Source organism: Entelurus aequoreus, linkage group LG07 (assembly GCF_033978785.1).
Source record: "Entelurus aequoreus isolate RoL-2023_Sb linkage group LG07, RoL_Eaeq_v1.1, whole genome shotgun sequence".
Classification (NCBI taxonomy): Eukaryota; Metazoa; Chordata; class Actinopteri; order Syngnathiformes; family Syngnathidae; genus Entelurus; species Entelurus aequoreus.
In genome coordinates, this window is record NC_084737.1 from 80,071,280 (window position 1) to 80,097,785 (window position 26,506).

The following is a 26,506-nucleotide window of genomic DNA, read 5'->3' on the forward strand; positions in this document are numbered from 1 at the left end:
AGTGGTCCAGAGACATGAAGAAATAGCCCGACTCCACTTTTGTGCACTGGCGTCCTGTCATGTGACTGCGGCAGCGACACTGCCCGCTATCCATGGAGCATCTGTGGCCAACACAGTTGGAGGTGACACCTCTAAACTATTAATAACATGAAGTACGCTAACATATTAGAGACATGCAGACTGTCCCCAAACCACACTGCAAAAACTGAAATCTAAGTAAGAATAAATATCTCAAATAAGGGTGATATTTGCTTATTTTTTTGTCTGATAAGATAATTCTTCTCACTAAGCAGATTTTATGTTAGAGTGTTTTACTTGTTTTAAATGTTTTGGTCCTAAATGATCTCAGTAAGATATTACAGCTTGTTGCTGAGATTTGATGACATATATTAAGTAAAACATGCTTGAAACTAGAATATCAACTGTTGCAGTATAAAACTACTTTTTTTAAGTAATCATTTCTTATTTCAAGCATGAAATAAAAAAAAATCATGACTTTGACACAATTGTGTCTCATAATTAAAACAGATGACGGCCAAATGGACTTTGCTGTTTTATTTTCAATGAAACAATAGAAAATACGCACTCATATAGTAGTACAGTTAGTGAGAATATACTTTATTTAAAGGCCTACTGAAAGCCACTACTACCGACCACGCAGTCTGATAGTTTATACATCAATGATGAAATCTTAACATTGCAACACATGCCAATACGGCCGGGTTAACTTATAAAGTGACATTTTAAATTTCCCGCTAAACTTCCGGTTGAAAACGTCTATATATATACGTCAATCGTTGAACCGGAAGGATTGGTACCCCATTGAATCCAATACAAAAAAGCTCTGTTTTCATCTAAAAATTCCACAGTATTCTGGACATCTGTGTTGGTGAATCTTTTGCAATTTGTTTCATGAACAATGGAGACTGCAAAGAAGAAAGCTGTAGGTGGGATCGGTGTATTAGCGGCTGGCTGCAGCAACACAAGCAGGAGGACTTTGAGAAGGATAGCAGACGCGCTACCGTGAGTACAGCTTTGGCTTCCAAACATTTGATCGCTTGCCCGTACGTGCGTGTCGCTATGTGCATGTCACGTATGTAACTTTGGGGAAATATATGTTTCTATATATGTTTCTTGCCGACTCTGATGGCGGCCGGGGTGTCGTCGAAAGCTACAACGCCGCCCGCCGCCACCGTCCCGTAGCTAAGTTAGCTTCAATGGCGTCGCTAGCAACAGCATTGTTAAGCTTTGCCAAGCTGGAAATTATTAACCGTGTATTTACATGTCCATGGTTTAATAGTATTGTTGATCTTCTGTCTATCCTTCCAGTCAGGGGCTTATTTATTTTGTTTCTATCTGCATTTGAGCCCGATGCTATCACGTTAGCTCCGTACCTAAAGAGCTTCGCCGATGTATTGTCGTGGAGATAAAAGTCCCTGTGAATGTCCATTTCGCATTCTCGATTCTCATTTTCAAGAGGATATAGTATCCCAGGTGGTTTAAAATACAAATCCGTGATCCACAATAGAAAAAGGAGAAAGTGTGGAATCCAATGAGCCAGCTTGTACCTAAGTTACGGTCAGAGCGAAAAAAGATACGTCCTGCACTGCCTCTCTAGTCCTTCACTCTTCACTTTCCTCATCCACGAATCTTTCATCCTGGCTCAAATTAATGGGGTAATCGTCGCTTTCTCGGTCCGAATCTCTCTCGCTGCATTGTAAACAATGAGAAAATGTGAGGAGTCCTTCCTCCTGTGACGTCACGCTACTTCCGGTACAGGCAAGGCTTTTTTTTAATAAGCGACCAAAAGTTGCGAACTTTATCGTCGTTGTTCTATACTAAATCCTTTCAGCAAAAATATGGCAATATCGCGAAATGATCAAGTATGACACATAGAATGGATCTGCTATCCCCGTTTAAATTTAAAAAATTCATTTCAGTAGGCCTTTAATGTATTTTTGGGGTTCATTGAGGTTAGCTAATTTGTCTTGTTTTGGAAAGTCTTGACAAGACAAATTTTCTTGTTCTACTGGCAGATAATTTTGCTGAGTTCAAGTAAAACACCCCTCATTTTTGTATTTTTTTTTTTTTGTCCTTGTTTTTGAACACGGACTTTTTGCAGTGCAATCCAGCTCCATTTATTCCCAGCGCCACCGTAAGCGTCACTCACTGGTCGTCCAGAGCCGCTCCGATGTCGCACTCGCAGCCTCTGCAGCCGTTCACGTCCAGGCTCAGTCCCCAGTGTTCTGGCTGGGGCAGATAGTGAAACAGATAATGACAGCATGAAGCCGCGTCACGCTATAAAAGAAGAGCGTGAGTCACACCGTCCTGAAGCCAACTCTGTAATCTGAAAAAGTAACGGTGTATCATCACCGTCTGCTTCCTGTCATTTGACACTGTGACCATGGAGTAACAACACTTTAACTACTTGAACTTCCATGGGATCTTTTTTTTCATTTTTAGACCGGCGGTAATCCACACCAAGCTTCAAATCCCTGCACTAAACATAGACACAGGAGCTCACATTCCTGCCTGCACTATTCCTGGTGTAGTGGGGGGGTATGCAAAGACCAGTGGACTCACAGACGGGGACCAGAGGAATAAAAAGGAGGTTCTTACCAGACATTGGTCACAGCTGCGTCCAGTGACGAGACGCTTGCAGAAGCAGTCGCCACTGACGGGGTCGCACTGGGTGCTGCCCGCCACCGTGCCCCGGTGGTCGCAGCGGCATGCTGGGGGTGCGCGGGGGAGGCAATTATTTCACACGATGATTGACAGATTTAAAGCTAACTTATCACAATAGTCGCTCTGTATACAGTAGGGCTGCAACAACTAATCGATTAAATCGGTTAAAATCGATTATAAAAATAGCTGCCGATTAATTTAGTCATTGATTCGTTGGATCTTTGTCAGGGGTCACCAACCTTTTTGAAAGCAAGAGCTACTTCTTGGGTAGTGATTAATGCGAAGGGCTACCAGTTTGATACACACTTAAATAAATGGCCAAAAATAGCCAATTTGCTCAATTTACCTTTAACTCTATGTTATTATTAATAATGAATGATATTTACACTTAATTGACCGGTTTAAAAGAGGAGAAAATACGAAAAAAAATGACAATTAAATTTTGAAACATAGTTTATCTTCAATTTCGACTCTTTAAAATTCAAAATTCAACCGAAAAAAAGAGGAGAAAAACTAGCTAATTCGAATCTTTTTGAAAAAATTAAAAAAAGAATTTATGGAACATCATTAGTAATTTTTCCTGATTAAGATTAATTTTAGAATTTTGATGACATGTTTTAAATAGGTTAAAATCCAATCTACACTTTGTTAGAATATAAAACAAATTGGACCAAGCTATATTTCTAACAAAGACAAATCATTATTTCTTCTAGATTTTCCAGAACAAAAATTTTAAAAGAAATTCAAAAGACTTTGAAATAAGATTAAAATTTGATTCTACAGATTTTCTAGATTTGCCAGAATAATTTTTTTGAATTTTAATCATAATAAGTTTGAAGAAATATTTCACAAATATTCTTTGTCGAAAAAACAGAAGCTAAAATGAAGAATTAAATTAAAATGTATGTATTATTCTTTACAATAAAAAAACAAAAATTACTTGAACATTGTCAGAATTGTCAGGAAAGAAGAGGAAGGAATTTAAAAGGTAAAAAGGTATATGTGTTTAAAAATACTAAAATCATTTTTAAGGTTGTATTTTTTCTCTAAAATTGTCTTTCTGAAAGTTATAAGAAGCAAAGTAAAAAAAATAATGAATTTATTTAAACAAGTGAAGACCAAGTCTTTATATTATTTTCTTGGATTTTCAAATTCTATTTGAGTTTTGTCTCTCTTAGAATTAAAAATGTCAGGCAAAGCGAGACCAGCTTGCTAGTAAATAAATAAAATTTTAAAAATAGAGGCAGCTCACTGGTAAGTGCTGCTATTTGAGCTATTTTTAGAACAGGCCAGCGGGCTACTCATCTGGTCCTTACGGGCTACCTGGTGCCCGCGGGCACCGCGTTGGTGACCCCTGATCTATGTTATGCGCATGCGCAGAGGCTTTAAAAAATAATAATAATAAAATAAAATTATTTTTTTATTTTTTAAATAATTCTTTATTTATAAACTGCAACATTTACAAACAGCTGAGAAACAATAATCAACATAAGTATGGTGCCAGTATGCTGTTTTTTTAAAAATAGAATACTGGAAAGGATAGAAATGTAGTTTGTCTCTTTTATCCGATTATTAATCGATTAATCGAAGTAATAATCGACAGATTAATCGATTATCAAATGAATCGTTAGTTGCAGCCCTAGTATACAGCAGGGGTGCCAAAGTCATTTTGGCTCAGGGGCCGCATGGAGGAAAATCTGTGCACACGACTATTAAAATCGTGGCATTAAAACAAAAAACAAAAAGACAAGTTCAGATTGTTTTCTTTGTCTTACTTTGGCCAAAAATAGAACACATGCTGAAAATATCACAATAAAATTATAGAAAAAAAATACAGGCAGCGGTAAAGTTTAGAATACATGAAGGAAAGAAGAAAGTGAATGAATGTTTAGAACTGAATACATTTACATATGCATCACATTTTTTTGTTTGGTTTCATCTGACACAGGGCCGGCCCGTGGCATAGGCCGTATAGGCAAATGCTAAGGGTGCCGTCCATCAGGGGGCGCCACGCCAGTGCCACAAATGTTGGAGGAAAAAAAAAAAAGAAAAAAAAAAAAATTGGTACTATTATTTCTAAATACATAAAATAATCCCACGTTAATTAAAATGCAAAGTAAGGCCTATTTAATAGAAATATTATTTGTTACAACATTACGCCCCCCCTCCCCCGTCACGGTGCGCCCCCTCCCTTCCCGTATCATGACTCTTTTTGGACGTCACCACATCAAAAAATCAACACAAGATGTCAAAACGGCCAAAACTGTCAGGTGCCCAGGAAAGAAAAAAGAGAAAAGAAGAGGAGAAACGAGAAAAAGACAGAGGTAGCAGGGAGGTAACGTTAGCCTACATGAAATTATTTGTCTGTTACAGAATGTGATGGTAACCTGGCTTTTTAGCATTAAGCTAATGTTACATGATTCGGCAATTGCTAATCAATAAATAGCTAGTTCTGTTTTAACGTCGGGTTAATATTGTGGAGGGGGCTAAATTGTTATGGAAAATAATAATGTAACGCTAGGTAATTACAGTACTCCCTGGTGTACAGTAATTTGTAAGTCATTCTAGTTAATGCAATATTAAAAAGCACAAATAGAGAACTCTGTAGGATCCCCTTTTTTTGTAATATAGTTGTTAAAGTCATACTGGTTTGATATCTTGTTTTGTGCAGTGCCTTATTTATATTGTATTTTTAATTTATTTTATGCAACTTGTTGACACGTTTTATTTTGTGTTTATGTATGTAAAAAATATTGTATTTCATATATTCATTTTTTATTTTTTGTATTCATTTATTTATCCATATATTTTTTAATCTTGTTAACTATTCTGATTGTTAATTTGCTTTCTTTAAGTTAAAAAAAAGGTCAAAGACAAAGCTATTCAGTTTCTTGTGAGTATATACACTTTACTGCCGATGTGGGGGGGCGCCACCTAGAATCTTGCCTAGGGCGCCAGATTGGTTAGGACCGGGCCTGATCTGACATCACATGGACAGAGATTAGACCTTCTGGAGGAAAGTTCTGTGGTCAAATCAAACAAAAATGGAGCTGTTTGGCCACAATACCCGGCAAGGTAAAGCAATATAAAAACAGTTACATAGAAACTAGTAATGAATGAAAATGAGTAAAATTAACTGTTAAAGGTTAGTACTATTAGTGGACCAGCAGCATGCACAATCATGTGTGCTTACGGACTGTATCCCCTGCAGACTGTATTGATATATATTGATATATAATGTAGGAAGCAGAATATTAATAACAGAAAGAAACAACCCTTTTGTGAGAATGAGTGTGAATGGGGGGAGGGAGGTTTTTTGGGTTGGTGCACTAATTGTAAGTGTATCTTGTGTTTTTGATAATAATCTTTGTGATTTAACACACGATTTCGTTATCATTTGACAAGGTTTATCCTGTTAAACTGTAAGTAGGTTAGATATAACTGTTTAATACCATTAAAATCAAGGGTAAGATTATTAATTGTTAATATCTCTGCTAAGGAAAAGTTGTGAAAAAGGGTGAAAAGTGGGTGTTTTTTATGTTGATTTAATTAAAAAAAAAAAAAAAAAACACAAAAAAACCGATACCGATAATAAAAAAAAACGATACCAATAATTTACGATATTACATTTTAACCTAGACCTCGGATAAGCGGAAAAAGATGGATGGATGGATGGATGGACTTAAATTTGATTGGCAGTTTATTTAAAAAAAACATATATTGGTATTTTTTTATTATTAATTTAATTACAACGTATATATATTGTATATGTAAATTTAAATTATTTTGCAGTATATTTGATTATTATTTATCTTTCTAATCAGCCTGACCTAAGCCTTGATAATAATCTTTGTGATTTAACACACGATTTCGTTATCATTTGACAAGGTTTATCCTGTTAAACTGTAAGTAGGTTACATATAACTGTTGAATACCATTAAAATCAAGGGTAAGATTATTAATTGTTAATATCTCTGCTGTGGAAAAGTTGTGAAAAAGGGTGAAAAGTGGGTGTTTTTTATGTTGATTTAATTTAAAAAAATTAAAAAAAAAACACAAAAAAAACGATACCGATAATAAAAAAAAACGATACCGATAATTTCCGATATTACATTTTAACCTCGACCTCGGATAAGCGGAAGAAGAGGGATGGATGGATGGATGGATGGATGGATGGATGGATGGATGGATGGATGGATGGATGGATTTAAATTTGATTGGCAGTTTATTTAAAAAAAACATGTATTGGTATTTTTGTATTATTAATTTAATTACAATGTATATATTTTATATGTAAATTTAAATTATTTTGCAGTATATTTGATTATTATTTATCTTTCTAATCAGCCTGACCTAAGCCTTGATAATAATCTTTGTGATTTAACACACGATTTCATTATCATTTGACAAGGTTTATCCTGTTAAACTGTAAGTAGGTTAGATATAACTGTTGAATACCATTAAAATCAAGGGTAAGATTATTAATTGTTAATATCTCTGCTGTGGAAAAGTTGTGAAAAAGGGTGAAAAGTGGGTGAAAAGTGGGTGTTTTTTATGTTGATTTAATTTAAAAAACAACAAAAAAAACACCAAAAAAATGATACCGATAATTAAAAAAAACGATACCGATAATTTCCGATATTACATTTTAACCTCGACCTTGGATAAGCAGAAGAAGATGGATGGATGGATGGATGGATGGACTTAAATTTGATTGGCAGTTTATTTAAAAAAAAACATATATTGGTATTTTTTATTATTAAATTATTTATTTATATATTGTATATGTAAATTTAAATTATTTTGCAGTATATTTGATTATTATTAGAGATGTCCGATAATATCGGTCTGCCGATATTATCGGCCGATAAATGCGTTAAAATGTAATATCGGAAATTGTCGGTATCGTTTTTTTTATTATCAGTATCGTTTTTTTTTTTTTTTTTTTTTTTTTATTAAATCCACATAAAAAACACAAGATACACTTACAATTAGTGCACCAACCCAAAAAACCTCCCTCCCCCATTTACACTCATCCATCCATCTTCTTCCGCTTATCCGAGGTCGAGGTTAAAATGTAATATCGGAAATTATCGGTATCGTTTTTTGTGTGTTTTTGTTGTTGTTTTTTTATTAAATCAACATAAAAAACACCCACTTTTCACCCTTTTTCACAACTTTTCCACAGCAGAGATATTAACAATTAATAATCTTACCCTTCATTTTAATGGTATTCAACAGTTATATCTAACCTACTTACAGTTTAACAGGATAAACCTTGTCAAATGATAACGAAATCGTGTGTTAAATCACAAAGATCATTATCAAGGCTTAGGTCAGGCTGATTAAAAAAAAAATAATAATAATGAAATATACTGCAAAATAATTTAAATTTACATATACAATATATACATTAGGGATGTCCGATAATGGCTTTTTGCCGATATTCCGATATTGTCCAACTCTTTATTTACCGATACCGATATCAACCGATACCGATATCAACCGATATATATATATAACTGTTGAATACCATTAAAATCAAGGGTAAGATTATTAATTGTTAATATCTCTGCTGTGGAAAAGTTGTGAAAAAGGGTGAAAAGTGGGTGTTTTTTATGTTGATTTAATAAAAAAACAACAAAAAAACCACAAAAAAAACGATACCGATAATTAAAAAAAACGATACCGATAATTTCCAATATTACATTTTAAAGCATTTATCGGCCGATAATATCAGCATGCCGATATTATCGGACATCTCTAGTTAGAAATGTAATATTTATAGTCAAGAATTGGCAAAATTCATAGAAAAAATGCATGGATTGAGAGAACCATTGTTTTCCAGCGGACATCTTTTGCACGATGTCGAGGTAAATACCATCCAAGGACTGGATTCAACAATCACAACAGCATCAGAGTGCAACTTGTGGTTGGCAAAAGAAGTGAAGTATAGAAAGCACAGAACACGTTGAAGAGCAGTTTGTCATTGATGTGTTTTCTACTCACGTTGGCAGCCCTGAGGGTTGTCGGCACTCAGTCCAAAGTACCCTGTCCTACATTTGTCACAGCGCGGCCCTTCCACGTTGGCCTTGCAGCGACACTGACCGGCCACCATGCCCAGCGACGGCTGGGTGTGGCTGTCGCACATTCCTCCGTTCTCAGAGCCGTCCGGGTCGCAGTCGCAAGCTGGGCAGGGTACGCCAAAGTTGTACGTTGAATACACATGAGGGGGGGGGGTATGTACATCTGCACGGTAGATGCAGTAGACACCGAACGCACTCACCGATGCAGACTCGGGGGTCGCGGATGTCTTTGAAGGGGTCTTTGTAGTGAAAAGGTTTGCAGGTCTCGCAGTTCCGCCCCATAGTGTTGTGTTGGCAGTCGTCACAAACTCCTCCGCTGACGTTTCCAGTGGCCAGATACACCGCCGTGTCAAAGTGGCACGCTGACGAGTGGCTATTGCAGTTACACTCTGAGGAAGAAACATGTTAATACTTTCTGAAGGAACATCATAAGCAATATTGCACAATTAATATTGCTCCTGATATGTGGTATTTGCTGTTACTTGAGAAAGCATTTTATTTATTGTATATGGGAATCCAGTTTGATATCGATTCCCTGGGGCGATGATTCGGTGTCACTTCTCAATTCAAACCGATTTTCGCATTGTAGTATCTTATAGTATGAAAATGATAATAAAAATACTTTTTAAAACAGGTTACAGGTTACAAAAGCTTCTCTTGGCTGCTGACGTATGACTTACTGTAAGCGCGGATATGGCCTAAAAAGGGTATTTAAAAAATAAAAATATATGTATATATAAATTTATATATATATATATATGGATATATATACATTATTTATATATATATATATATATATATATATATATATATATATATATATATATATATATATATATATATATATATATATATATATATATATATATATATATATATATATATATATATATATATATATATACATTTATATATATATGAGCCAATGAGCAAACACATTGTACCATTAGAACACTGGAGTGATAGTTGCTGGAAATGGGCCTCTATACACCTATGTAGATATTGCACCAAAAACCAGACATTTGCAGCTAGAATAGTCATTTACCACATTAGCAATGTATAGAGTGTATTTCTTTAAAGTTAAGACTAGTTTAAAATTATCTTCATTGAAAAGTACAGTGCTTTTCCTTCAAAAATAAGGACATTTCAATGTGACCCCAAACTTTTGAACGGTAGTGTATATGTATATATATATATATATATATTAGGGCTGGGAATCTTTGGGTGTACCACGATTCGATTCAAAATCGCTTCTAGGGGTCACGATTCGATTCAAAATCGATTCTTTTTTCAATTCAAAACGATTCTCGATTCAAAAACGATTTATTTTTTTTGTTTTGTTTTTTTTTGTTTTGTTTTTGAAAACAATACACAACAATACCATAATAATGCATTACAATTTAATTTTGGAGTTCTGAACTTGTAATTTCTTGCAGTGTTTATTAAGTGGTAATATGTCACATTTGTCCCAATTAACTTTATACCCTGATAAACAGCCATATTCAGTGATGACATTATTGATATAAAGAAGACAGGAGTTAACATGTGACAGGTAAAAAAATTATGTCGTCACAATACATCGATAGCTTATTATACTGAGAGCCAATATTTATACCATGAATATTATTTTCACTTCTTATTTTTGCAGCTAAGGGTTCAATAACCAAATTAAATAATAATCCGGATGCAGGACATCCCTGTTTTACTCCTCTTTTTAACAAAAAAGGTTCTGAAATATGATTATTGGTTTTGACTGATGCCATGGGCCTTGTATAAAGCATCTTAATCCATTGTATCAAATTATCTCCAAATCCAAATTTACGTAATGTGCAAAACATAAATGAGCAGTTTATGCGGTGGAATGCCTTCTCCGCATCAACACTACATACTGCTGTGGGATAAGGGAGACTTCTAGCATAGTAAATAACATTAAACAATTTCCTTGTATTGTCTGAAGATTGTCGACCTTCCATGAAGCCAGTTTAGTCAGTAGGAATTAATTTTCCTATTACATTTGATAATCGTGTGGCTAAGATTTTTGCCAAGATTCAAAAGGATTGTCTATTCATTCGATACATAGATTTCAGCAGGATCTACCCCAGTCTGCTGACATGCAAGCAGAGTAAAAAGCTTGTATAATTGTAAAGGACAATGTTTTATCAACTGTTTGCAATGATGTAAATTAGTTTTAACTATTAAATGAACCAAAAATATGACTTATTTTATCTTTGTGAAAATATTGGACACAGTGTGTTGTCAAGCTTATGAGATGCGATACAAGTGTAAGCCACTGTCACACTATTGTTCTTTTTTATTTTAATGTCTAATGATAATGTCAATGAGGGATTGCATTGTTATGGTATTGCTGTGTATTGTTTTGTTGGATTGTTAATAAAAAAAATAAATAAAAATAAAAAATAAAAAAAATAATTAATTTAAAAAAAAAAAATCGATTTTTAAAAAATGAGAATCGATTCTGAATCGCACAACGTCAGAATCGCGATTCGAATTCGAATCGATTTTTTCCCCCACCCCTATATATATATATATATATATATATATATATATATATATATATATATATATATATATATATATATATATATATATATATATATATATATATATATATATGTATATATATATACACACACAGTATACAGTATATATATGTATATATATATATGTACGTATACTTGACAATCAGCATCAAGGGTTGGAATTGGGGGTTAAATCACCAAAAATGATTCCTGGGTGTGGCCACTGCTGCTGCTCACTGCTCCCCTCCCCTCCCAGGGGGTGATCAAGGGTGATGGGTCAAATGCAGAGAATAATTTCACCACACCTAGTGTGTTTGTGACAATCATGGGTAGTTTAACTTAACTTAACTTACATATATAAATAAACATTGATTGATGATTGATTGATATAAATAATACACATAAATACTATTACATTTTATTTTTATTTTCAGTTAAAAATTATACATATATATATATATATATATATATATATATATATATATATATATATATATATATATATATATATATATATATATATATATATATATATATATATATATATATATATATATATATATATATATATATATATTTATGTGTGTTAGGTCAAGAAAAAACACAGAGGCTATTTAATCCTTACAAGCCTGTTTCGCAGGTTTCCCTGCTCTTCAGGGGGAAAAAATAAAAATACAAATCCTCTGAAGAGCAGGGAAACCTGCGAAACAGGCTTGTAAGGATGAAATAGCCTCAGTGTTTTTGCCCCCGCGACCCGACCTCGGATAAGCGGAAGAAGATGGATGGACTTAAATTTGATTGGCAGTTTATTTAAAAAAAAACATATATTGGTATTTTTTTATTATTAATTTAATTACAATATATATATTTATATATTTTATATGTAAATTTAAATTATTTTGCAGTATATTTGATTATTATTTATCTTTCTAATCAGCCTGACCTAAGCCTTGATAATAATCTTTGTGATTTAACACATGATTTCATACCGTTTGACAAGGTTTATCCTGTTAAACTGTAAGTAGGTTAGATATAACTGTTGAATGCCATTAAAATCAAGGGTAAGATTATTAATTGTTAATATCTCTGCCGTGGAAAAAGTCGTGAAAAAGGGTGAAAAGTGGGTGAAAAGTTGGGTGCGCTGACTTTTGCAGGCATTGGTGTTGCGGCCCTCAGCAGGTCTCCATGGCATGTCGTTGAAGAAGTCCTCACAGTGCTCACAGTTCAAACCCTTGGTGTTGTGTTTGCACACGCACCTGCCGTGCACCTGCAAAACTAACCGAAGTCAACGAATCGACGCGCTTTTTTTGTCTGAGGTGCGAGAACGGGAACGGTGCCTCACCATGCCTTCTATGGCGTCCTTGATGCCGTCGATGGGGGCGCACTCGGAGGCGTGGCCGTAGCAGAAGCAGTTTCCACGCACCACCAGCTCGTAGATGGCGTAGTAGTACTTCTCTTTGATTTCAGGTCTGGGGTCGAGCAGGTTGTCTCCCAGGGTGTGGAGCTTGGTGAAGTTCACCCTCAAGTTGGTGATTTTCAACTGGTCTGTTACAAAGACAACAAAAAAAGCTTCTCAGGTGGAATTCTTTCCCATTCTTGCTTGATGTACAGCTTAAGTTGTTCAACAGTCCGGGGGTCTCCCTTCTGCTATTTTAGGTGCCACACATTTTCAATGGGAGACAGGTCTGGACTACAGGCAGGCCAGTCTAGTACTATGAAGCCATGCTGTTGTAACACATGGCTTGCTGAAATAAGCAGGGGCGTCCATGGTAACGTTGCTTGGATGGCAACATATGTTGCTCCAAAACCTGTATGTACCTTTCAGCATTAATGGCGCCTTCACAGATGTGTAAGTTACCCATGTCTTGGGCACTAATACACCCCCATACCATCACACATGCTGGCTTTTACACTTTGCGCCTAGAACAATCCGGATGGTTCTTTTCCTCTTTGGTCTGGAGGACACGACGTCCACAGCTTACAAAAACAACACAACAAACAACACTTTTCCACTTTGCATCAGTCCATCTTAGATGAGCTCAGGCCCAGCGAAGACGGCGGCATTTCTGGGTGTTGTTGATAAATTATTTTAACTTTGCATAGTAGAGTTTTAACTTTGTTAAGCGCAAAAATTATGACTAAAATGGTAAAGCTGTATTTTTCTTTGCACTCAAATGTTGTAACACGTGGCTTGGCATCGTCTTGCTGAAATAAGCAGGGGCGTCCATGGTAACGTTGCTTGGATGGCAACATATGCCGCTCCAAAACCTGTATGTACCTTTCAGCATTAATGGCGCCTTCACAGATGTGTAAGTTACCCATGTCTTGGGCACTAATACACCCCCATACCATCACACATGCTGCCTTTTACACTTTGCGCCTAGAACAATCCGGATGGTTCTTTTCCTCTTTGGTCCGGAGGACACGACGTCCACAGCTTACAAAAACAACACAACAAACAACACTTTTCCACTTTGCATCAGTCCATCTTAGATGAGCTCAGGCCCAGCGAAGCCGGCGGCATTTCTGGGTGTTGTTGATAAATTATTTTAACTTTGCATAGTAGAGTTTTAACATTGTTAAGCGCAAAAATTATGACTAAAATGGTAAAGCTGTATTTTTCTTTGCACTTAAATGTTGTAACACGTGGCTTGGCATTGTCTTGCTGAAATAAGCAGGGGCGTCCATGGTAACGTTGCTTGGATGGCAACATATGTTGCTCCAAAACCTGTATGTACCTTTCAGCATTAATGGCGCCTTCACAGATGTGTAAGTTACCCATGTCTTGGGCACTAATACACCCCCATACCATCACACATGCTGGCTTTTCAACTTTGCGCCTAGAACAATCCGGATGGTTCTTTTCCTCTTTGGTCCGGAGGACACGACGTCCACAGCTTACAAAAACTATTTCAAATGGGGACTCGTCAGACCACAGAACACTTTTCCACCTTGAATCAGTCCATCGTAGATGAGCTCAGGCCCAGCGAAGCCAGCTGCGTTTCTGGGTGTTGTTGATAAATTAATTTCGCATTGCATAGTAGAGTTTTAACTTGCACTTACAGATGTAGCGACGAACTGTAGTTAATGACAGTGGTTTTCTGAAGTGTTCCTGAGCCTATGTGGTGATATCCTTTACACACTGATGTCGCTTTTTGATGCAGTACCGCCTGAGGGATCGAAGGTCCGTGATATCATGGCTTACGTGCAGTGATTTCTCCAGATTCTCTGAACCTTTTGATGATATTACGGACCGTAGATGGTGAAATCCCTAAATTCCTTGCAATAGCTGGTTGAGAAATGTTGTTTTTTAAACAATTTGCCCACGCATTTGTGCACAAAGTGGTGACCCTCTCCCCATCCTTGGCACCCACCTGTTCCCAATTAGCCTGTTCACCTGTGGGATGTTCCAAATAAGTCTTTGATGAGCATTCCTCAACTTTCTCAGTCGTTTTTGCCACTTGTGCCGGCTTTTTTGAAACATGTTGCAGGCATCAAATTCCAAATGAGCTAATATTTGCCAAAAATAACAAAGTTTACCAGTTCGAATGTTAAATATCTTGTCTTTGCAGTCTATTCAATTGAATATAAGCTGAAAAGGATTTGCAAATCATTGTATTCTGTTTTTATTTACCATTTACACAACGTGCCAACTTCACTGCTTTTGGGGTTTGTAAGTCCAAATATGGCAGATAACATATATAAGTGACCCCCTCTGGCCCGGTGAGGGGAAGCCAGGGCCGCTGGAGCGTGAAGGAACCACGTGTGTGTGGCATTCAAACAACTTGCTAATCATCTGCTCGAGCACTTAGACTAAACTGACTTTGAGTTCCGAATGAAATGGTAAATCGTTCCCACATTGTCGGCAACAAGCTGAAAACTCTTTAAAAATCTTGTTTTTTCACATTCTATCAAAACAATATGGAGAAATCCCTGGAAGTTTAAATGATTTCCCATAGAAATGTTCAAAATGTCTTACTAAGAAGAATAATTATTTAAACAATTCATATTTCACAATGCAACAATATTTGTTTTTATATAAATTAGTGCTATTTCAAAGGACCTATTATGCAAAACCTACTTTCTGACAATAAAGTTGCATTTTTGTCAAAATATCGGGGTCTTTCAATTTAATTAATTCACTGTTTTTTATTTATTCATTTACAGACAGACATGATGTGAAACAAAATTATGTCTGTCTGTAAATAAATAAATAAAAAACAGTGAATTAATTAATCTATTTATTTACAGACAGACATGATTTTGTCCTACTTTATGTCTGCCTGTAAATGAATAAATATATACATTTTAAAAAGTCAATAAATTAACTTATTTATTTACAGACGGACATAATGCATTACAAAATTATGTCTGTCTTTTAAATAAAAAAATAAAAAACAGTGAATTAATTAATCTATTTATTTACAGACACACATAATTTTGCATTACTTTATGTCTGTCTGTAAATAAATAAATAAATAAATAAATAAAACAATCAATTAATTAATTTATTTATTTACATACAGACATAATGCATTACAAACTTATGTCTGTCTGTAAATAAATAAATAAAAAACAGTGAATTAATTAATCTATTTATTTACAGACATACATAATTTTGCATTACTTTATGTCTGTCTGTAAATAAATAAATAAATAAAAACAGTCAACTAATTTATTTATTTATTTACAGACAGACATAATGCATTACAAACTTATGTATGTCTGTAAATAAATAAATAAAAAACAGTGAATTAATTAATCTATTTAATTACAGACATACATAATTTTGCATTACTTTATGTCTGTCTGTAAGTAAATAAATGAATAAATAAAAACAGCCAATTAATTAATTAATTAATTTACAGACAGACATAATGTAATACAAAATTATGTATGTCTGTAAATAAATAAATAAAAAACAGTGAATTAATTAATCTATTTATTTACAGACACACATAATTTTGCATTACTTTATGTCTGTCTGTAAATAAATAAATAAATAAATAAAACAATCAATTAATTTATTTATTTATTTACAGACAGACATAATGCATTACAAAATTATGTCTGTCTGTAAACAAATAAATAAAAAACATTTAATTAATTAATCTATTTATTTACTACAGACATACATAATTTTGCATTACTTTATGTCTGTCTGTAAATAAATAAATAAATAAAAACAGTCAATTAATTTATTTATTTATTTACAGACAGACATAATGTAATACAAGATTATGTCTGTCTGTAAATAAATAAATAAAAAACAGTGAATTAATTAATCTATTTATTTACAGACAGACATGATTTTGTATTACTTTATGTCTGTCCTTAAATGAATAAATAAATACATTTTAAAAAGTCAATTAATTAAATTATTTATTTACAGACAGACATAATGTATTACAAAATTATGTCTGTCTTTTAAATAAATAAATAAAAAACAGTGGATTAATTCATCTATTTATTTACAGACACACATAATCTTGCATTACTTTATGTCTCTCTGTAAATAAATACATAAATAAAACAATCAATTAATTTATTTATTTATTAACAGACAGACATAATGCATTACAAACTTATGTCTGTCTGTAAATAAATAAATAAAAAACAGTGAATTAATTAATCTATTTATTTACTACAGACACACATAATTTTGCATTGCTTTATGTCTGTCTGTAAATAAATAAATAAATAAAACAATCAATTAATTAATTTATTTATTTACAGACAGACATAATGCATTACAAAATTATGTCTGTCTGTAAATAAATAAATAAAAAACAGTGAATTAATTAATCTATTTATTTACTACAGACACACATAATTTTGCATTACTTTATGTCTGTCTGTAAATAAATAAATAAATAAAAACAGTCAACTAATTTATTTATTTATTTACAGACAGACATAATGCATTACAAACTTATGTCTGTCTGTAAATAAATAAATAAAAAACAGTGAATTAATTAATCTATTTATTTACAGACATACATAATTTTGCATTACTTTATGTCTGTCTGTAAATAAATAAATAAATAAAAACAGTCAATTAATTAATTTATCTATTTACAGACAGACATAATGCAATACAAAATTATGTCTGTCTGTAAATAAATAAATAAAAAACAGTGAATTAATTAATCTATTTATTTACAGACAGACATAATTTTGTAATACTTTATGTCTGTCTGTAAATAAATAAATAAATAAATAAAAAACAGTCAATTAATTTATGAATTAATTTAGTCTCGCCTGGACTATTAACATGGAGGATTACATATCTAAAATGAAACAGTTTTCTAAACTGGACTTTCAATCAAAGCAGGAGGTAATAATTAAAGGAAGATCTCCATCGAGACAGAGAGACTTTTAAAACTGAAGAAAGATAAGGAAGACTTCTATAAACAAGTTATCAATGCTTTTATTCAGAAGGAGCGGCGCATGGACTTCATTTATAAGTAAAGGTAAGACCATAATAAAAACATTTTTTATTAAATGTGCTTTTTTGTGTGCTACAGTTTGTATGTGTAAAGAATGCTGGTATGAGCTTTTAAACATAACCCGTTAACTGCTGCCATTAAAATGGTGAATAAGATACTCTTTAGGGTTCATATGTTTGTAAATCTGACTGTGATGAAGTCAGTGCCTCACCAGCCATGAACCTCACCGCACGTCACTGGTCATTATCTGGCGTTTTGTTTCTCAATATTATGCAAAAGCAACTTTTCTTACCATCTGGTACCTGCTGCGGCAACTATTAGTCGGTCAGCTACAAACATGGGAGCTGTAAGTTTGATCTTTCGTTTTTTTCTTCGGTTAATACGCTAAACTAGCATGATGTGAAAGTGAAATGTTAGCACCGTAGCTAAGAATGGCTATTGTTTGTGTCCTTCTATATCCCACTCCTTGTTGCATGTGATACACACCATCTATTCCAGGGATGTCCAAAGTGCGGCCCAGGGGCCATTTGCGGCCCGCAGCTAATTGTTTACCGGCCCGCCACACATTCTGGAAATGCTATTGCAGAAATAAAAAAAAAACATTAGAAAAAGTGGAATGAGGTGAAATCTGACTGTTGACACAAAGCTGCCATGCAGGCTGTTTCTTTTCTTTTGTCTATCTTTATTTTAATTTTTTTGCCATTGCTCAAAAAAACAAAAAAAAGTCAATGTTATAATGAATTATTGACCTATTCAAGGCTCCAATTATTTCAAATATTCCACTTTAAAATGTTTTATGTGGAAAATATTGCATATATTGTGTGGTTGCCATATAAAAACATCAACGTTTTATTTGACAAAAGAGCATAAAACAAACAAAATAATAGTTCAAACGTAAAATTGACAGATATATCTGAAGTTGATCTCGTAACTTAAGTGTTGAAGTAAAAAAAACAAACTAATACAAATGTATCACTTTATGAGTGGGGGACCTTTTGGATCCCAAATATATTTCATGGGATTTTATTGATCTTTTCACTGTGATTACTCAAAAATAACAATTAATTAAAATGATTGGTGTCCTGCATTATGGATATTTTTAAGGCTCTAATTACTTCACATCATTGCTTTCTGAATGTTTTGGGCAGTGAGGGAAATACTGCATATTTCAGTTTTATTATAAAAAAACAAAGTTGTCTTGACAGAAAAGGCATAAAACCTTTTTGTTTTTTTTAACTTGATATCAACCTGAAGTTGATATACTGTAGAGATTTACTGTAAGCGTTAAATAAATAAATAAATAAAAAATAATAATTTGACTTGTTTTTAACATTTTAATGACTTAGACTCTTTATGGTCCCCGGGAGCCCTAAAGGTAAAAAAAAAAAAAAAATCCATATATTTGGTTATGATTTAAAAATGAAAACTATCAAAATGGCCCCCGCGTGCTTTAATTTTTCCGTGTGCGGCCCTCAGTGAAAAAAGTTTGGACACCCCTGATCTATTCCATTGGACAGGTGGGTAATATTGAATATATGTGCACAATAGACACACACTCTGTTATGTTAGTATTACAGCTACGGCTAGAGGTCGAGGGGTCACCACTCGGGTCAATTGTAGCGAGATATCGGACAAGGAGACAGCTCATGCACAGGATGTGAGTGTCATGTTGTCGAGCGAGTGTCCAAGAACAACACATCTTTGTGGGAGACAAACAGCTGCTATTGCCATCTGTGCACAGTTGTGTGTGTGTGTGTGTGTGTGTGTGTGTGTGTGTGTGTGTGTGTGTGTGTGTGTGTGTGTGTGTGTGTCTTTCTATTGAGGTTTTACAAAACTCCCAAAAGCAGTGTAGTTGTCACGTCGTGTAAATGGTAAATAAAAACAGAATACAATGATTTGCAAATCCTTTTCAACTTATATTCAATTGAATAGACTGCAAAGACAAGATACTTAAAGTTCGAACTGGTAAATTTTAGGGATGTCCGATAATGGCTTTTTGCCGATATCCGATATTCCGATATTGTCCAACTCTTTAATTACCGATACCGATATCAACCGATATATGCAGTCATGGAATTAACACATTATTATGCCTAATTTGGACAACCATGTATGGTGAAGATAAGGTTACTTTTGTGTGAATGAGTGTGAATGGGGGAGGGAGGTTTTTTGAGTTGGTGCACTAATTGTAAGTGTATCTTGTGTTTTTTGTGTTGATTTAAAAAAAAAAAAAAAAAAAAAAAAAAAAAAACGATACAGATAATAAAAAAAACGATAACGATAATTTCAGATATTACATTTTAACGCATTTATCCCTAGTAAATTTTGTTATTTTTTGCAAATATTAGCTCATTTGGAATTGGATGCCTGCGACATGTTTCAAAAAAAGCTGGCACGAGTGGCAAAAAAGACTGAGAAAGTTGAGGAATGCTCATCAAACACTTGTTTGGAACATCCCACAGGTGAACAGGCTCATTGGGAACAGGTGGGTGCCATGATTGGGTATAAAAGCAGCTTCCATGAAATGCTCAGTCGTTCACAAACAAGGACGGGGCGAGGGTCACCACTTTGTCAACAAATGTGTGAGCAATTTGTTTAAGAACAACATTTCTCAACCAGCTATTGCAAGGAATTTAGGGATTTCACCATCTACGGTCCGTAATATCATCAAAAGGTTCAGAGAATCTGGAGAAATCACTGCACGTAAGCGATGATATTACGGACCTTCGATCCCTCAGGCGGTACTGCATCAAAAAGCGACATCAGTGTGTAAAGGATATCACCACATGGGCTCAGGAACACTTCAGAAAACCACTGTCAGTAACTACAGTTCGTCGCTACATCTGTAAGTGCAAGTTAAAACTCTACTATGCAAAGCGAAAGCCATTTATCAACAACACCCAGAAACGCCGCCGGCTTCGCTGGGCCCGAGCTCATCTAAGATGGACTGATGCAAAGTGGAAAAGTGTTCTGTGGTCTGACGAGTCCACATTTCAAATTGTTTTTGGAAACTGTGGATGTCGTGTCCTCCGGACCAAAGAGGAAAAGAACCATCCGGATTGTTCTAGGCGTAAAGTGTAAAAGCCAGCATCTGTGATGGTATGGGGGTGTATTAGTGCCCAAGACATGGGTAACTTACACATCTGTGAAGGCACCATTAATGCTGAAAGGTACATACAGGTTTTGGAGCAACATATGTTGCCATCCAAGCAACGTTATCGTGGACGCCCCTGCTTATTTCAGCAAGACGATGCGTGTTACAACAGCGTGGCTTCATAGTAAAAGAGTGCGGGTACTAGACTGGCCTGCCTGTAGTCCAGACCTGTCTCCCATTGAAAATGTGTGGCACCTAAAATAGCAGAAGGGAGACCCCCGGACTGTTGAACAACTTAAGCTGTACATCAAGCAAGAATGGGAAAGAATTCCACCTGAGAAGCTTCAAAAATGTGTCTCCTCACTTCCCAAACCTTTACTGAGTGTTGTTAAAAGGAAAGGCCATGTAACACAGTGGTAAAAATGCCCCTTTGCTAACTTTTTTGCAATGTGTTGCTGCCATTAAATTCTAAGTTAATGATTATTTGCAAAAAAAACGAACATTAAGTATCTTGTCTTTGCAGTCTATTCAATTGAATATAAGTTGAAAAGGATTTGCAAATCATTGTATTCTGTATTTATTTACCATTTACACAACGTGCCAACTTCACTGGTTTTGGGTTTGGTATAATAGTCCAGATAGACGTATGGATGAGGACCTACTCTGGATGTTAGGACTGTATGGATCCTCAATCCTGATCGCCGGCTCCAACACTCTGTAGATGACCTACAGTAAACATGGACAAACATGTAAATAATCAGGTAAAGTACAAAAGGCAATGGGCCCCATTCAGCAACCGTTCTTAAGAACACATTTTGCCCACTTACGAAGTTTTTAAGGAGATTTTTGTATTCACCAATGTTTTCTTAGCTGGGATTTGTTCGTAGGTAAGAACAAAATCTACGAGTGCTCCAGAGCTATTTGTTGTTAAATGTGACAAGTTCCCTTACTTCCCTTACATTCATATAATATATATATATATATATATATATATATATATATATATATATATATATATATATATATATATATATATATATATATATATATATACATAGATAGATCGTGCCCTGGGGAGGGAGCGCATATTTCACGACCATGTAGACCTATTTGCCCGAATTGACGAATATTTATTTGAACGCTTTGGGCTACCTCAGCAGTCCCCCCTTTCTTAAACTTACGTTTTTGACATTATATATCCCCCCCCGCGGGATAATAGAAATTTCTCTTCTGTAATCTGTTTGTGTTTTCTCCGTGTGTTTGATGTTCGGCTTTTCCGCCGGAATTGTGCCCTTATATGGGGAATTAAGGGCGTTTACCTATGCAAATGACAGAATTAAGGGTGTTTACAAATGCATATTAGGGAAATAAGGGCGTGTTTATACGCAAATTATGATAGACACGCACGCGCTAACCATTTGGCATTCAGCAACTTAAGAACAGCAGGTGGGAACAATTTGGCCGTTTAAGAACACGTCATGAATTTGAATGGACTCCTCTTTGGGAATCACTTAGGAAGAAAGACAAGAGGAAAAGTTAGAAACGTATTGCTGAACGGGGCCCATTATCTCCAGCACTGACCTCTCCCTCCGTGGACGGCTCGATGTCGGAGTAACGCGTCTCACAGATGACGTCGTTGATGCTGTGCAAAGGACCCTGGGATACGCCGGGAAAGTTGGCGGCGCAGTCGTGGGAAAAGTAGCGGTAGATCTGCCAGTTGCGCCCGAAGTCGGCCGACCGCTCGATCAACATGGCTGCCGGACGGAATGTCTGCAAAAAAACCAAAAAAACAATATATATATATATATTTTTTGGCAATTTATTGACGCTGTTGAACAAAGTTTAGCCGTTTTGAAGCTACCTTGAATGTCATAATGAGGTGAGTGAAGTGAAACTCTGCCTCCAGGTCCAGCTGGAGATACACATTTGACTTCCCTGTGACACAAAAGGAGAACGATACCATTATTGACACTTTTAACCCATTTTCTGGCTGATATTAATAACTGGAAATGTTCACAGATGACTCTGTGTAAGAGTTTTGATTGATTGACACTTTTATTAGTAGATTGCTCAGTACAGTACATATTCCGTACAATGGACCACTAAATGGTAACACCCCAATACGTTTTTCAACTTGTTTAAGTCGGGGTCCACGTTAATCAATTCGTGGTGAAGAGTAAAGAGTCGTCACACAATAATAATAAATAAGATATAATCGAGTCATATAATAATGTAGTAATAAACATGTCTTGGCACCATGTAATTAGAGTGGCAGAAAGCTAAAAAGATTTTAACTTTGCTACGTTTAAGAATTTTACTTGGACTGTTTGTGGCAGAAAGTCACTAAACATCAAAATAAATGTAATGCAAAATGGGTGAATATTAGGGATGTCCGATAATGGCTTTTTGCCGATATCCGATATTGTCCAACTCTTTAATTACCGATACCGATATCAACCGATACCGATATCAACCGATATATGCAGTCGTGGAATTAACACATTATTATGCCTAATTTGGACAACCAGGTATGGTGAAGGTAAGGTACTTTTTAAAAAAATTTGTAAAATAAGATAAATAAATTAAAAACATTTTCTTAAATAAAAAAGAAAGTAAAACAATATAAAAACAGTTACATAGAAACTAGTAATGAATGAAAATTAGTAAAATTAACTGTTAAAGGTTAGTACTATTAGTGGAGCAGCAGCACGCACAATCATGTGTGCTTACGGACTGTATCCCTTGCAGACTGTATTGATATATATTGATATATAATGTAGGAACCAGAATATTAATAACAGAAAGAAACAACCCTTTTGTGTGAATGAGTGTAAATGGGGGAGGGAGGTTTTTTGGGTTGGTGCACTAATTGTAAGTGTATCTTGTGTTTTTTATGTTGATTTAATTAAAAAAAAAAAAAAAAAAAAACCCAAAAAACGATACCGATAATAAAAAAACCGATACCGATAATTTCCGATATTACATTTTAACGCATATAAATATAGGACATCTCTAGTGAATATAAATCTGTGTGTGTAATAAAGACAATTCTAGCTTGACAACCCATTTCCTGCCAGCACAGTGTTGTCAAAGTCAAGGCCCGGGGGCCAGATCTGGCCCGCGGCAACATTTTATCTGGCCCGCAAACACCTAGAAATGATATGTGTCAATAAAGTACTTATAATAATAATAATAATAATATTTTTTATTTGTAAAAGCACTTTACATTGAACAAACAACCTCAAAGTGCTACAATGCATTTAAAAACAACAACAACAACAACAACACTAGAACCACAAATAGCTGACTCCAACAAGTAAAATAAATAGTAAAAAAATGTAATTGATATTTTTCATTTTGACAGAAAAAATATATGTACTGCTTGAAATTGCATGCCCTTTAAACTTTAATAGTATCCAATATTGCAACAAATATTACAGTATATGATCATACTTTCCAAACATGTTTTTGTCTAAATAAAAAAATATATATTTAATGCGGCCTCGAAGACAGCGGCAGGTGAGTAGATTGCCCAGCTGGGGCATGTTATCTAATCACCTGTCGCCCTTATTAGCAGCAGCCGTGACGAGACTCACCGTAGTTTGTTTACGTGTGCAACTTTCTCTGACGCTGCCACTCCTTCTTTGTCTCCTTTTGTCCACCAAACTTTTCATGCGGTGGGTTAATTCGCTAAAGTAAGCTTTGTTGATGTTATTGATTTATGTGGAGTGCTAATCAGGCATATTTTGTCAGTGCATGACCAAATAATAATCGATGCTAACATGCTATTTAGGCTAGCTGTATGTACATATTGCACTATTATCCCTCGTTTGTAGGTATAATTAAGCTCATTTAACTTATTTTACTTATGTCCTCTGTGTATTAAATCTATATTTGCATGTCTCACAACATATTATATTTATGTAATAATGGCTGCATTTCTGATAATTGTTTGTGTGCCATGTTGTTCCAGACCACAGCAAAAGTTACCCAGTTTGCAAAGATTGTCATAAATCCATGAGAAGAAGACAGCCTGTCATTTCCTGTAACTTAGATAGACACATCTATACCTTTGGCCATTCTGTCATTACCAGGAGTTATTTCACCCTCTGTTTTATTAATGTTTTCCAATACTGTACAAATGTGTAGAATGAATATGACATAAACATTTCTGTCAACGAAGATTTGCATCAGCCTGCGACACATAGTCGATTTGATAGTAGGCTAATATAGACACTTACATCATGTGTTGCCTTCATTATAACACTTATATAAGACTTTTAATTTTTGCGGCTCCAGACATATTTGTTTAGTATTTTTGGCCCAATATGGCTTTTTCAACAGCTAATAATGTATAATGAGATGGAATACTCAGTAAAGTTGGACGACTTAAAAAGATGCCATATAAGTTTAAGTTCTGTAGATGTCGGTTATGTGCGTTAAAAGCTGCGGTTTACCTTTGAAACTAATCCATCGCTAAAAATGACGTTAACAACAATGCTGTCATATCATTACAAGCTGGTATTTTAGGGTCATATCAATACCATAATGTCCCTGTAAGTCCTAATTATGGATTTATTCCAATATATAAATGATAAATGAATGTTTCTCCTTGGTTCACTTCATTAAATCAAGTGTAAACCCACATCACGAAACTAGAATAATCAACTGTGCTGAGGAAGGAAAATGACAGAAAGGGGACGGAAGTAAATCAGTACATATTTGAATGGAAAATGTCTAAAATTCCTGCATGTATTCATGCTAACACAGTCCGTGACCTTTCCAGTCAATGATTTCAACGTGGGACTAAAAATATCTACAATCGTTCTTCTTCAGTCCAGTGCTGCATTACCGAGGCGAAGACAACACAAAGATGGCCTTCAAGTTCCGACAGCCATCAGACTGTATAATGCATATGTTCCTTTTTGACTGTACTTAAATGTATAATAGACTGTATTCATATTATTCACATGTGAATAATGCTGTATAATAGACTGTATTTATATTATTCACATGTGAATAATGCTGTATAATAGATTGTATTTATGTTATTCACATGTGAATAATGCCGTATAATAGACTGTATTTATATTAATCACAAGTGAATAATGCTGTATAATAAACTGTATTTATATGATTCACATGTGAATAATGCTGTATAATAGACTGTATTTATGTTATTCGCATGTGAATAATGCTGTATAATAGACTGTATTTATGTTATTCACATGTGAATAATGCTGTATAATACTGTATTTATGTTATTCACATGTGAATAATGCTGTATAATAGACTGTATTTATGTTATTCACGTGTGAATAATGCTGTATAATAGACTGTACTTATATTAATCACAAGTGAATAATGCTGTATAATAGACTGGATTTATATTATTCACATGTGAATAATGCTGTATAATAGACTGTATTTATATTATTCACATGTGAATAATGCTGTATAATAGACTGTATTTATATTATTCACATGTGAATTATGCTGTATAATGGACTTTATTTATATTATTCACATGTGAATAATGCTGTATAATAGACTGTATTTATGTTATTCACATGTGAATAATGCTGTATAATAGACTGTATTTATGTTATTTACATGTGAATATTGCTGTATAATAGACTGTACTTATATTAT

General features: G+C 34.5%; 1 protein-coding gene across 1 annotated transcript in view; it reads right to left on the reverse strand.

Moving 5' to 3' along the window:
- LOC133654414 (laminin subunit beta-2-like) overlaps positions 1–26,506 on the reverse strand; it is a 78,569-nt gene that overhangs the window by 45,063 nt on the left and 7,000 nt on the right. Inside the window, 10 exon segments of the mRNA XM_062054728.1 lie at positions 3–101; positions 2,171–2,250; positions 2,620–2,732; positions 8,695–8,874; positions 8,972–9,160; positions 12,458–12,578; positions 12,654–12,856; positions 21,517–21,580; positions 22,436–22,624; positions 22,716–22,789. Coding sequence (XP_061910712.1) covers positions 3–101; positions 2,171–2,250; positions 2,620–2,732; positions 8,695–8,874; positions 8,972–9,160; positions 12,458–12,578; positions 12,654–12,856; positions 21,517–21,580; positions 22,436–22,624; positions 22,716–22,789 — 1,312 coding nt within the window.